Below are 14,519 nucleotides of genomic sequence, written 5' to 3'. Positions count from 1 at the left end.
CTTGAGAAGATTTTATTTGCTGGCAGCCTTTGTACTACAACTATGCCCCCTGTCAATGTCATCCAAGTGCCAAAAGTCGTTGTGTCGTGTCGTTTTTTATTTTTCAAATGCAAAATTGAAAAATGAAACTAAAGTGTACTGTGTGTATGATATTAATATGATAAATGATAATTTAAGAGTACAGAAGGCAAAAGAAAAGTAAAGGTTTGCTCTGTTAATTGGCGAAGTAAGTAGGTACCAACTTAGGTACTACATAGGTAATTTTTAATAAGCACAGGTAATAAGAGAATAATTAAGTAGTGGTAGAGTCGGAAAATATTATTGTTTTCACCCATGAGTTTTCAGGATAGTTTAAAAGTTGTCTCATTTACAAATCTGAAAGAAAGGATTTTAGGTACCTAAGTACCTATGTGTATTCTGATTTCTGACATATTTCAGAAAATTTTATAAAGTTTCAAAATAATACGTTAGTATCGACTAGGGCTGTGCAGGGTGTGTGTAGGCTAATCTGGAAGATAGCTTAATAATAAGCTTCTTCCAAGTTAGCCTGTTTCTTTCTATCTTGAGACTGTATAATCGGTTCAATAAAGACCAAACTTATCATTAAATTAAAAAATACCAACCAAACTAATCAAACTAGCAGGTTTGATTGAGACTTGAGAGAACCGTCAAAGAGTATCAGTATAGTATCATTTATAATAAATTGAATGAAATTTAATTGTTCTAGTACTTACCTACAATGCATATCACCACTGTATAAAATGACATAATTGCATAATTTTCCTTTTCTGCCAAGCATAGAGCTTAGAATAAATTCAATACCTACTAGAAGCCCTAGAACTAACTTTGACAGCTGCAATGTGATAATCATAATCACTTCTGATTGGCTGTTAATTCCTTTCACTAATAGCAGAATCACAAACAGTTTCAACTTTCAATACATTCAGCACCGATTGTTCTGTATAAGCCTAGATCCTTATTACGGCCAATGTAAATGACCATCCATTAAGCATCCTAGCTGAGCTTTACCAAAATAATGTACCTACTCTCATTTGAAAAGACTAGACAAGATTTTAATTTTTGATGATGTGTTTAGGTTTTCATCTTATTTAATATTGCTTCCTCACCAGTAAAATTCTTTAAACTGAAAAATTATAAAATAAAACGTATGTTTATCAAAATAACTGATAAGAAGATAATATATTGGGATTTTAAGTTTTAAATCTGAGCAAATTTATGTACTAAGTGAATATAAAAATAAATAAAAGCACTATGTTAATGTTTTAGGGTCATTTTATTTTCAATAACATAAAAATGTTATGTTTTCCCATTTTATACATTTCAAAATGAATTTCAGTGAATACCAACCTGAATAAACATGATTGTGGTAAGTTTACTACTATAGTACAGTTTGGCGTTTCATGAACATGAAGTCATGGTAGCTATGTTTATTTAGAATTCTTCCTTCACTTATTTCCAAAAGTTGTTTCTTGATTTTGCATGAGCATGAAATCTACTTAACTTGACAGTGGCTCATTACAATATTCAACAAAATATATTGTAATCATTGACTCTTTTGGATGAATCATACATTTGGATTTTTGCCATGTGATCTTGTGATATGCTATACATTTTTATGATATTTTCCATTTTATATAAACAAATTTTTATTTTTTACCCTACAGAGGTATAATTTATAGAAAAGTATTTGGTCGCACAAAAATCTGTTTTCTGATGATCCATCCAATAGGAATATTCACTACAATAAATAGAACTAGCTAACTGGAATTGAAGGTCCCTTAAAAGTATGTATTTTAAAGTTAAAAGCTGTGATCAACTAGACAAATAAGCTTTTCTGTTTACAATTTTATGAAACTTTCACAAGTAGAATATTAAGTACTTTTGCTTGAATAATTGACCACTGCTTTATATAAGACTTATTTTATTGTTTTCATAATAGTCGACTAACTCTAAAGAGGCGTCCATAATCATAGCATGAAGTAAAGATGCACAAATCACCAATTTTTTTTACAAAAGTTAGTGAGAAGTTTTACATACAACTCTAAGTTACAGATTAATAATAAACTGCTCTTTAATACTGTAGTAAGTTATGAGTTTTCAATGTTCAAACGAATATGAAATTATTTTCATTTGCATTCCTAAATATCCATCATAAACAGAATGACAAAACATCATCCTTTACAAAAAATCTTTTGATATTGTTGGAATTAGCTTTATCTATTTCTGGTGGTCACAGCTCGAAAACATTTGTGAAGTAGAAATTATTTTATGGGAACTTAATTCCATTTAGATTTCTTAAAAATTTTAAATTACTTTTTGCTGCATATATATAATATCAAATTAAAAATGTAATATTTAAACTCAAAATAAATACAATACACTAAAAAAAGGAACCAAACATTTGAAAATATGTGAAAAAAGAGATTTTCAATTCAATGCTCATCACAATTTTCTCATTATTAATCAGTTATTCAACAATTCATAGAATTATAATATATTTAATAAAACATCTACATACAGATAATGAAGTATACCTATATTTCCTTTGTATTTATATATATATTATTGCTTTCAATCATAGATCATAAGTTATGTTGAAATTAATTGTAATGTTAAATCAGGATGAGCAGAGATAGAGAAAATGTTATTTTACAGCTTAAGATTTCAGAATTAAAACTCAACAAGCGTTTCAGAGTACAGAATAGAATAAAAGAAAATACTAAAACAGATGTGACATTGATTTTTTCTAGATAGTTAATTATTCATTAAATTGTAAGAAAAAGAAGACGAAACTGTATAAAAAAAACACAAAAGCAACAACGAAATTGAGAAAAGTTTTTAGTGAAATGACAATATCAAAATAATTCTAGTAGGTATTGAACTATTATATTTTTCTATAAGCTTTTCCAGTCAAGTTAAGACTAGGTCATAATTTTAAGTAAGTTCTTAAATCTGCACTCTGAACGCATGGAGACATGACTGTATGTATATTATGGTATTTGTAATTTGTATGTACATGTAAAACCATGTGTAGATTTTAATTTAGTAATACTACACTAAAACTGGCCATCATATAAGTATCTGCCATGTTCTTCTAAATATAACTAGATAATATAATATACTTAACTATTTCTTATTTACAAATAATACAGGTCTCTTTTTAGAAATTAAAATATATTTCTATCATTCTTCGATTCACATAACGCAAAATAATTTAACAGAATTCAATTTTGCTCTCACATTTACAATATAGTTTAGTAACAACTAGTTTGTTACAGGAGGTCTGTTTACTTGAAACAACTCATTTAGAATATATCACCCAAAAAGCGAGTAGCGCTATACTCACGTATCCTACGCCTTATCATTTAAAAATGCAGAATATGCGAAAACGTCAAGGAATATTTTACAATTAACGGCAATTGAACGTTATAGTTCACTCGCATCAAATAGGAACTATAAGATTCATGATGCCTCCCGCGAGCGTCGCGTCGCTCTACGCTATATGTACAGGCGGTGCGACGTCCTCATCTACTCCACCACAATAACGGATATCAATAAAATAAACTCTTTTATTTACACTCGGTGAACTATTCACAAAATATGGACAAATCAAAATATTTCATCGATTATGATATTATTATCAAATCGAATAAAGAGTCCAGTTTTATACGATAAGTATAACTTTTAATTTGTGTTACAGTTAAAACTAGAGTTTAGAATATAGGGAGCTTAGGTGCGCCACCGTGTGTGCGGCAGTGCGAGGAACTATACATGCACGCCACCGCAGTGCGTGGCCGGCGCGGCCCGCGCCTCGCCTTAGTACAATATTACCTAAAATATTATATCTACTAAATTTTCCCCTGTGCCGTTGTTTCAACATGACACAAGATGTGACTGCATTGATTGCCGCAAGTTTTACTCAGATAACAATTTTAGGAGATTCTGTTGGATCCGGATTCTGAATAAATTATTTATCTGTGATAATTCTGCAGCATTCAATATTTTCACTCTGGAGAAGGAACTAAAATCTAGTATCACAATGTCGGGCTCCACTTGTACGAAGAGCTGAAGTTTTGCCGTACACGACAAACCACTCACGGAAGCTGAATGATTAAACGAGATCGCATCATTTCACGCTAGTTGTCATCCGATGGAGGGTGTAAACCCCACCAGTCACATGCGTTAGCTCATTCAAATAGGGCTAGGAGATCATCGGACGAAGGCACCCTGGGCGGATGTGATCCCGCCGAAGATGAAGACGAAGGCGGCGTCGCTAGCAGTTCACCGAGAGCTGGCGCATCCAAGTACGAGAGAAGCTCCATCGGGTCTACGTTTGTCTCCGGAAGAAGCTATAAAAGTGAAATTTAAAAAATTTAACTTTTTATTTAAGTTTTACTATTCTAATAATGGTATAGCATAACAGATCAAAAGTTAAAGATATTCCGGCCGATTCTACTTACATTAAGATTATCAGTGCCCTCTCCATCAATGACGGCTGCTGGATCAAAGTTGAGATCTGCGGGGATGTCGACGTCTGTAAGAGGATGGTGGTCGACGGACGGCGGCCCTGGAGTGTGGCTCGAGCCCGGCGTGTGCGCCCCGCCGCCTCCGCCCGGCGTGTGTGCGGATCCCGGCGTATGAGGCGTGTGAGGAGTGTGTGGCATCTGTAAACAGATATAGTATATAGACATTTCTGTATACATATATAGCTTTGAACTATATAATCAGAAATTAAAAATACTTTGAAGTATCCATTCATTATAGTCCCACTCCTGTTATGAGTTGCAAAGCAGTGTGGATTTTAGAATTGACATCTTTTTTCTCTATTAACTTGATTTAATTAGTATGGTATTTTGTGGTGGCTTCTGCGTGATTTTTTTATTTTTTTTTAAAGAATATTAGCCATGTTAAAATGAATAATATTCCCCTTTCCTCTCCAACTAAGCGTCAGGCTTGTGCTAGGACAATAGTGCAACGGGCAGGGTTTGAACCGTCGACTTTTCGGTTTTCAGTCCACTCCTTTACCGGTTGAGCTATTGAGGCTCTAAACTAAAGTTATTAAACTAAGTGTTCAAGAAAGTGTTATTGAATATATTAACCTGCTCATTAAGACTTTTCTCCATCGCGTTGAGTGGATCCAAGGAGTTAACACTATCGTTTAGATGAGATAGAGGACCATTGCCTGCAAACTCATTGCTGCCTGGTCCGTTGTTCATGCCGAAATCATAGTTTTGGTTACTTGATCCCGAGTTTCTATTCTGTCCTCCTTGGTTGTACGATGAAATCATGGACCCGCTCGCAATAGTGTTCATATCTGGCGGTAAATATGGTGATAGGGCCTGATTCATATCCCAATTGTTCATTGTTGGCATGTTCATGGACCCTGGTGATACAGCTTTCGATCTTTTGCCACTACCGTCGTTGCTGTCTTCTTCCTGCTATAGAAATGTTAACATTGTTTTTTTTACTTATAATTAAACTTTATTCTTATGATCATTCGCACATACGTAGAGATACGTAGGTAGTAGACACCTTCAATGGAGTGAACTAGAGGGAACTCTCGGTTTGATATTAGGCTATAGTGACGTAAATCAAAGAAAAATAGGGCTACTTTAAGGCTACCTGCGTCAAATGTCTAACATTTCATGACGTCGAACCCTCTACGTGTTGTTAAAAGTTCCCTAACTGTTGAACTGTGCCTACAATTATTAAAATAATTATCTTCTACAGAAAAGAATATTTCTCTACAGTTGTATTTTGAAAAACATTGATATTTTGTGGTACCTGTTGTTTTTAACCCCCGACCCAAAAAGAGGGGTGTTATAAGTTTGACGTGTGTATCTGTATATCTGTGTATCTGTGTGTCTGTGTATCTATGTATCTGTGTATCTGTGTATCTGTGTATCTGTCTGTGGCATCGTAGCGCCTAAACGAATGAACCGATTTTAATTTACTTTTTTTTGTTTGAAAGGTGGCTTGATCGAGAGTGTTCTTAGCTATAATCCAAAAAAATTGGTGCAGCCGTTTAAGAGTTATCAGCTCTTTTCTAGTTTTTTTGTAGAAAAGAAGGTTACATAACCGTTAGGTTCATAATATTATGTCAATTGACAAAATATGTCAAGCTGTCAAGATGGACGTTGCCTTGATACATAATTATTTATTTGAAAATGATGTTTTGGAAAACTCAGATACTTTGTCGGGGGTGTTATACATTTTTAATTTACACTTGTTGAATATCATAATACCGTTCAAGGAATACAACTAATTATTTATTTTTAAAGCGTGCGTATCTAAGGAATATTATAATTAATCAATTTTTTGTTTACCTTGATACCAGTGTTTGTAGGAATCTTAGTTGCTTTCCAATTTGCCCCACTATCGATAGTTACTTCATCTACATCGGAGGTATTCAAGGTATTTAGGATACCCCACATGTATTGGTCTACTTCTAAGCCTTCCAACTGAGCTGGTTTACTGTAAGAGAACGAAAAGTTAATAAAAATCTCTCGTTAAACAGGCAGCAATTTTTTTTTAATGTAAGTAATTACTTACTTGCACACTGGACATCGCCATGATCCTCTCTCGCAATTAAGTTGCAAGTAGGATTCCAAATCAAAGCACTGTATATGTTTACATTCATGCCCCCGCGCAGGTAATGTTATCTTCTTGAATGTTATGGGACATTTTAATGATACTTTAAGCGCCGTTTGTTCAACACTATCTCTGTCGTTGGAAATATTGGAGTTGTTAGGATTAGCTGGCGTTTGATTAAAGTTCATTTTAATTTTTGCGATGCAATGATCTGCTGTGAGAAGTCGTTTTCGTAGTAACCCTTGCAACACACTCCTCACGCTCGGCCGATGTACTAATTGCAGAACGAATAGATGTGACTGAAAACGAAATACATAATTAAATACGGCACATTGAAGAAAATAAGAAACATTTAAATAAAAGACCCTTGCTTCGAAATGAAAATGTATATTAAAAGTTTTTACTTACACAACAACAAGCCGATACGGTGATTTGTATTGTATTCCTGCCAGGTTGACACACTTCTTTCAGGTACAATGGTTTGTGTGAATTTTTGTTTTCACCTCTATCAATTACTAAAGGTGTTGCATTAACAGAGACCTGCACGCTTGCTGGCCAGTTTGTATTCATTTGCCGATCTTCATGATGGAAGCATTTTAGTTGTAACTCAAGATCGGATCTGTAAATTAGAAATACATATATTGTTTTATAGCTCGCGCAAAGTATTTATTCATCTACTCATTTTACGAAAGTAATCATATGAAATTATTGAATAGAATATACCTCCATATTAACGTTGAGTGGACCGTAGGTTTTAATTGGAATACATGATTGCTAACTGCTAAATTATGTTCTAATCTAAAAGGTGGTAGTATTATACCATCTCTTACAGGGAATGTTAACCGGAGCTCGTCATCTGAAAGCGAAAATTGTAAATGTTAACTCAAAATCTTCTAGATTCTAATAGAATCAGATTACAAGTTTCTTGTATAAATAACTTACTTTGCATGCCCATCGGTGGCTTGAGCTCGTTAAAGTGAGGTTTAACATCTGCGTTAGGGCTGATGTAAGGTGGCATACTACTGGCTGGCGTGAGTGGTGGCGTTGGATTTCCCGGTACAGGGCTGTGCTGATAGCTCATATTTGAGCGCATAGCTACTTCTTGCGCGAATTGTCCGCCATACTGTGCACCGTACTGCGCACTTCCTGCCTGATGCTGGGGAAACTGATTCGTAACACTGCCGTTGAAATATTGCCCCTGATTTGAGTAAGGTGGCGTAGATTGTCTCATGCTACCCCTCATTCCTGCACTAAAATTTCCACTCGGACCGAGTGCCTGCTGTGGTGGGTATTGAGCTTGGAAACCAGGTCTCCCACCGTACCCCGTGGGATATTGACCAGGGCCGGGACCAAAACTAGGCTGCCCAGTCATGTATTGAGTTTTCCTCGATCCCATAAGCATTGTTCCTGATGGATAAGGTGTGTGCCGCCTTTGGTGGTACCCTGGACCCATTTTAGCCGATCCACCCATTTGGCCAGGTCCCATTTGTGAGGACATCATAGTAGCGTGCATTCCCATATTCGCCATCTGAGCCATCGGATTCATGCCATTCATAGCATTTCCCATCTGGCCCATGCCAGTCATTCCGTTCATGCCGCCATTGCCACCCATTCCCATTCCCGTCATTGCGGGATTATGGCTGCGCTGCTGACCGTAGCCGTTCATCGCATTATACTGGGGATTTCCCATAGTCATGTTGTTTTGCATCTGGAAATAGTAAGTTTGGGTCAGTCGTGAGAAAACCCTGGTTTTTCTGGCTGATGAATTCATAAGAATGTCTTGTGTACATCACTTACCTGCGAGAAGGGCTGCGAGTCCTGCATCGCGGCCGTGGTGGCCGCGGCGACCATCGCGGCGGTGGCGCCGAACTGCCCGTTCTCGCCTCCGCCGCTCATCGCGCCCGGACCGCCAGCGCACCCATAGCCGCTGCAATTAAATACTACAGGTACTAGTCTGTCATTACAATTAATCACACAATCTCAATCTGAAGTTGCAGCGTAGTGGTTTGCGCTGGTCATAGACTAACTAAAGTCCAGCTGAGATCTGTTTTTGTACAACGCGCAGCCATACGCCTCAGTTCAGTTTGGATTACATGTTTTGTGCGCACTATTTTTGATACAATTACTGACTGGAAACTTTTCAAATGATTAGGTAAAGTTTTGAATGATTTAAATACAAATTGACCACAGCACTATTCACTAAGAATAGGAATAGTAGCAGCAGTTTTATCTACTATTATTGTTCAATTCATTACGATCGTAACACCGTTTCAAGATTAAGTTGTATGTTTACTTTGCTTCTCAAGTAGGTACTAGTTAATTTTCATAACGATTTATTATGGATAGTTTCTATTACATTGCAAGTGGCCTTGCAGAGTCTTACATTTTACAATCCACACGTTAACGCATCGATTATTAATAAACACAGATTCAATATTCAACCCAAATTTTATAGGCGCAAGATCTTTTTTAAATGTGCGCAGAGATTTTATTATTTTGAACAATGAGAAAAAATCAATATGGTCGTATAGTGTGTGACGCGTTGTTACCCCTGTGTTTCACTCGGGATGTGTTTGATTTTTTTGTACGGCGCCGGAGTAGGAGAGCGTTTCATGTGAACTGCTTTTGGGGCGAATTCCCGAGCCTTCCCGGAGCCCTTCCTAATAATTCCCATTCGACAAATGCCCGACAAACACTCGCACGGGCTTATTGTTACGTGCGCTTCTGTAGTAGTGCAACAATGTGAGACTATTGTATTATTGCATATTTTATTACACACAGACTCACACAAAAATAATATGGGAACTAAATTTAGCTAAAGAGCTCATACAGAAAAACAAATAAGTGTAAATTATAATAATTAAAACTATGGAACTAATTGTCAATAAACAACTAAAAACCATACTTCTTTTGCTCAGACGTCAAATTACTGAATGTGATCACAAAAGTAATTTGTTAGTTTTTAAAGGATACCGCTTTTGAATACTCGTAAATAAATAGCTTAACAGACACTTAGTAGCGTCGACAGCCAATAAACACAAGTCAACAACGCTCAACTCGTCGCGCCGCCCGTACAATACATCCACACAGCAGATGATTTACAAGGGTCCTTTCTTAGGTAAACTCGGCCCGACCTATACTTCTTTTTATAGATTTGTCTGAGACTTTTTTCTTTTTGCCGATCACAGAGCACGGCAGACAAAAAATCGAGTGTTCTGCATCCTGGTTTTTTTTTTGTAAAAGAGGTACCACATCCGAATAATCACTTACGCTCTGTTCAAAATATTTTGGGTTTTCAAAGCAAGCGGTCGGTAAAGGCATTTCTTTTGAGACAATTCTTGGAATATTCCTTTACAAAGGTTTTTCAACGAAGTAGGTACGTGGATGAGCGACCAAATGTCTACGTTTTCTTGTGAGAACCAGTACAATTTTGTGAGTGTTTTATTTTAGAAACCATGTTGTATTTGTTGCACTATTGTACTTTAGGGTGAACGAGTATCTGTTCACAAATTAAATATGAACCATCCAAATAAATTATCGTGAATGACTATGTCGCTATTTTGAGAAGCTGGAAGGTGTTTGGCATACTATTGAGAGATGAGCGAGTAACGTGTTGGTATTTTGATACATAGGCTGCAGTTAATTTTAGATTGTTGCGCAGACGTGGTGAATTCTTAGCTAATTGGCAGGAGAGATAATCACGTGTTGAAATCAATTAAAAAAGTATTCGTTACTACATACTACGTGCTCATAGACGTGCTCCAAGTATGTCATTTTATATATAGTATATAGACTACATGTACAAGAAATTAGCCCTTAACTCATGTTTAGAGTTTAATTGATAGTGGTTAACGATTTGTTTTAAACTTTGATGCGGTGTTAAGTTACGTATTAATAACTAAGCCTCGTATAGATTATTATCGATGTAGCGCGAAGCCGTGGCGTGTTTCACCCCTAAGTTAGACGACAGTTGGTCACCCCCATTTAAATGCTACTTCAAAATTGTGGCTTGTGCGCACATTGCTTGAACATAATGGTATTACCTTTACAAATTATTGAATCAATAGCATTTCTATCTATCGATACTGTTACTAAGGCGTTTGAGTTTTGTACATTTGAAAGTTATTTACCTACATTGATAATATTGTTGTGAGCTTTATTAAAATAGTTATGTAGTTTGTATTATTCAATCAATAGATTTTTTGCATTTTTACCGTTGTGGTTATAATTGCTGTTATCAAAGCGATAACGTTATTGTATGAAAGCAATAATTGAAGCTATCGCATCGATTTTTATCTTGTTCTCTTCAATTGACGCCAGTGTCGGGAGAGCGAATGAATCATGCTTCAAGGAGCAAATTCCGGGGGTTACAAATGGAGGCGAGCGTTCTGGGGTGAATACGACACAATGAACGGGAAGGGTCGACTAGCCCGAGTCGCCCGCTTAGGGTAAGTGGGCCCGTTCACGTCAATATGGGGCTTTATTACGACGTTGCGATAACAATTTGTATATTGTTTTCCGGTATGATTTTTTAGATTTATCATTTTGTTAAATGGTCAGCATTTTGGCATTGGGTTAAAGGTGATTAAAAGTAGTTATATGACCGCAATTACTCATTATTAGGGTACCAATGCTATGGTGTGATGTTTAACCACGCTGAGTCAGTACATCCGCTCCCTGACTTCTCGGTCGAAACTGACATTTCTTTCCCACGGCTACCTACTTTAAGTTCAGTAAGGCGAAGTGATAATGTAATATGATTTTTTGGAATTCAACGTAACGAACATTTTTTCTTTTAGTTAGACTCGAATGCATCAGATTTTAAATTAGTATTTTGGTTAACATAGATTTTTAGATTTTTCATAAGCATATGAGCACGTACAATCTTTTTTCACTTTATGTGGTCAATAAATAGCGTCAAAAAATAAATAATTAGTCTATTTTTATCTGCATATACTTACCTAACCTATTCAGTTTTTTTTTAATTTTATCGTTATCTATTCAAAATAACTGACGTATTTACAGGTGTTCTAATTTTTGTTACTTAATGGCACAAAATTGATAACGTATAAATGCAAATGCAGTAAAATTGTTTTAATGAGCCTTTAACTATTCGATGCGCTCAGTGTGTTAATGTATTGTTTGTTTGTGTTTATTGTAAGAGCTAAAGTGCAGTCACCGCTTGCATTCCCATCTCGCGCTAGTGTGAGTGACGGAAGCGATGTGTGCGTGAGTCGGCGGCTGTGTGCGTTGACGTTTGCTTGTGAGCGTGTGCTTGGTGCCGAAAGCGTTTGTGCGTGTGAATGGAAGAGCACATTTTCATTTCTTTCATTATTATTGCAGCGATGTGCATCGCGCGCTTCATGTCGTTACATTTATACAGTGTAACTAACCCTTCGATTATGAGGGGATTCCGTATACAATTAATAAATATTCATTTTTAAGAATTCACACCCAGCTACGTATTCACTTATTTCTTTGTATTATTTCAAGTGTAAATGTTGCTCAGCTGCTGTATTATTTTACGTAAATGCTATTTTTGATTTTATTGCTTGCTAACTACGATAAGGTAAGCAATGGCATAGGAGTCACGTTTCAGCGTTTTGTTCAAATGTAAACAAACTTGTTCCGGATAAGATAAAACATTCTACTCGTAATGTACCTACCTACGATTTCGGTGTCGGTGAATTCAATGGATAAAATCTGATAACAATTAATTCACTTTACTACGTAATGTAATTTTAATACCTTAATTATTTATAGATAATCCTGTTATACTTTTCTACATAACTAACACTTGTGATATTGCCGAAATATTTGTGTAGTTTATTAATAAGCCGATTATTTTTAATTACACTTTTCTATGTTAAATCAATAACAATCATACACATTTATTTAAGTTTACTTCGAATTTTTAACCCATAAGTTTATTGAATAATATGTATTTTAATAATAACTGCCACAATATGCTCTCACCTTGGTGCGTTAACTCTGTAGCCTATGGTATCTTGCAGAAAATGATGTTTTTCTGTGTCGGGAGCGTGCGCTCCCGCGTAGCTTATGTTTGCTCCCGCGTATCCTGCCGTATTACCAGAGTTCGCCGTCCTGTCGATTCAAGGCACCTCCTGAAACACGACGCACCTCATTGTAGATAACCGCCGGGGCCGTTGTAGCCAACGATAACAATTTCTAATTTTCTTTTCCTTTCGTGCATTCGTGTCACTTGCTTCTGAGCGTGTTCAATTGTAATGTTATCGTTCGACGGCTGTTTTCAGACAAACCGATCGTCGTAACGTCAACAATCGACGAAACGTTCATCGTGGCTTGCTCACAAAAATGCAACGTCACAAGTTTATGTAAGTAGCTACTAGAATATTTAGTTCCAATGGTTCCAATCATGAATCGTTTGTCTTATGATATTGGATACAGTACTAAGAGTTGATGTGCTAAGTTTTTCTTATTTAGTTTTATTTGTTTTTAAATATAAAAAATAGCTCATTGTGGCGATAGTAATTTGTATTTCTTTAATATTTGCTTCATCGATGAACGTGTCGTGCGTTGTCATGTTACTCCGATCAGCTGAAGCAAATTTTGCGTAGCCATACTCTACGACAGTAACGCTCGTAGCACAAAATGTATGCTCAACCGCGGTCCCGGTCGGTTGCAAACTAATTTACCCGAAAAATATTTTCCAAAAAATATTTTCGATACACAGTAATTATAAAAAAAATATTTAGTAAACTTTTTAAAACTTAAAACTCGTCTCACATCAAAACACACACCTTAAAATTTAATTCACTTCAAATCCTTTGTAAGTCATTAGCACTTCAGTTTTCGTAACTCTTTCATATCCAGGGTTTTCCGTGAAAATCCAAATTGATAACACTTTGCAATCCTTTGGGTAGTCACTGCACTGTTTGTCTTAAAATTTAAATGTCACTGCACAGTTCAAGAGAACATCCAAATCCAATGGGGGCTTATGTTTGTCACTAAAATCCAGCATTTGATAAATAAAATTAATCGTTATCGTTCCTAAACGAATCCGACTCTGCATTCAACGAAACATTATAGACGAGTTGCGCGAGTGCCGACGCCGACGTCACTAACGTCCGACAACCACACGTTCGACCGTCAAAGGTAACACTGGCTGGCGAACCGGCGACGGTGAGTGAGAGGTTGCGCCGCGGGGCGCTCCCACCCCGCGCGGCGTTGCCAGCTCGCGGCGATAAAGTGGCGCACCCCCGCGTCCCCCCGCCGTACGTCGACGTCTCGGCATTCTGTACTCGGCCGAGCTCGGGCGCCATCGTCATCAAGTAGCCTCCCTGCCCCACCCCGCGTACTCGATGTTTCATTTCACGTAACGGTCCTCAATCGAGCGCGATACTGCAAGCGCGATTGTCGCACTAATCTTTCGCCAAATGATATATGAGATTGGTTACACGAGTCGACAAACGTATTATATGCCCTATTTATATTCATTTGAATCAAGTCTAATCTATCAATAAGAAAAGATAAAAATACTTCATATTAAAAAAATAATTTATATAAATGCTATCCGTATGTCCGATGCGCGGACTCAGTCGGCATTCGACAAGAGCGTTCGTCTGTGACTGTGTTGGGGCATAATAATTAACAGCGATAAACAATGGGCATGTTGTCCTCTGGTCGCTACCTGCGCATGATGATAGAGGACAAGTGACTCGTCCTGCGATGTCCTTGCCACGTCGTCAGCGCTATATGTATTTTGCACACTTGTTTAATTCACATGTCGATTTATTGTTGATTGCTCACATATTATCTTTGCAAGTTCTGATTAAATTTACGTGCGATTAAACATCAAATAGAAACTAGGTACTTACATCACAAATTAAATTAATCATAATATGAGAAAATCCTAAAAGGCGTTA

General features: G+C 36.6%; 1 protein-coding gene across 1 annotated transcript; it reads right to left on the bottom strand.

Annotated features, from left to right (window-relative positions):
• Positions 1-1,275: 1,275 nt before the first annotated feature.
• LOC123867649 (zinc finger MIZ domain-containing protein 1) lies at positions 1,276-13,614 on the bottom strand. The gene is made up of 11 exons (XM_045909805.1): positions 13,395-13,614; positions 12,589-12,737; positions 8,410-8,539; positions 7,555-8,320; positions 7,336-7,468; positions 7,021-7,231; positions 6,574-6,911; positions 6,348-6,495; positions 5,121-5,459; positions 4,482-4,685; positions 1,276-4,370 (listed from the first exon to the last, which is right to left on the bottom strand). The coding sequence occupies exons 3-11, from the start codon at positions 8,506-8,508 to the stop codon at positions 4,209-4,211; spliced, it is 2,400 nt and encodes a 799-aa protein (XP_045765761.1). The 5' UTR covers positions 8,509-8,539; positions 12,589-12,737; positions 13,395-13,614; the 3' UTR covers positions 1,276-4,208.
• Between the last annotated feature and the right edge of the window lie 905 nt (positions 13,615-14,519).

Source organism: Maniola jurtina, chromosome 8, assembly GCF_905333055.1.
Source record: "Maniola jurtina chromosome 8, ilManJurt1.1, whole genome shotgun sequence".
Classification (NCBI taxonomy): Eukaryota; Metazoa; Arthropoda; class Insecta; order Lepidoptera; family Nymphalidae; genus Maniola; species Maniola jurtina.
This window is presented reverse-complemented; position numbering and strand designations above follow the sequence as displayed.

What these genes read in the sequence shown, in the direction of transcription:
- LOC123867649 (XM_045909805.1), bottom strand. Translation starts at nt 8,508, where the DNA reads ATGAGCGGCGGAGGCGAGAACGGGCAGTTCGGCGCCACCGCCGCGATG. An exon ending in CACTCAACGTTAATATGGAG is followed by an intron (nt 7,232 to 7,335) that starts GTATATTCTATT and finishes TCTAATTTACAG; the next exon opens with ATCCGATCTTGAGTTACAAC. An exon ending in AGAAAAGTCTTAATGAGCAG is followed by an intron (nt 4,686 to 5,120) that starts GTTAATATATTC and finishes ATCTGTTTACAG; the next exon opens with ATGCCACACACTCCTCACAC.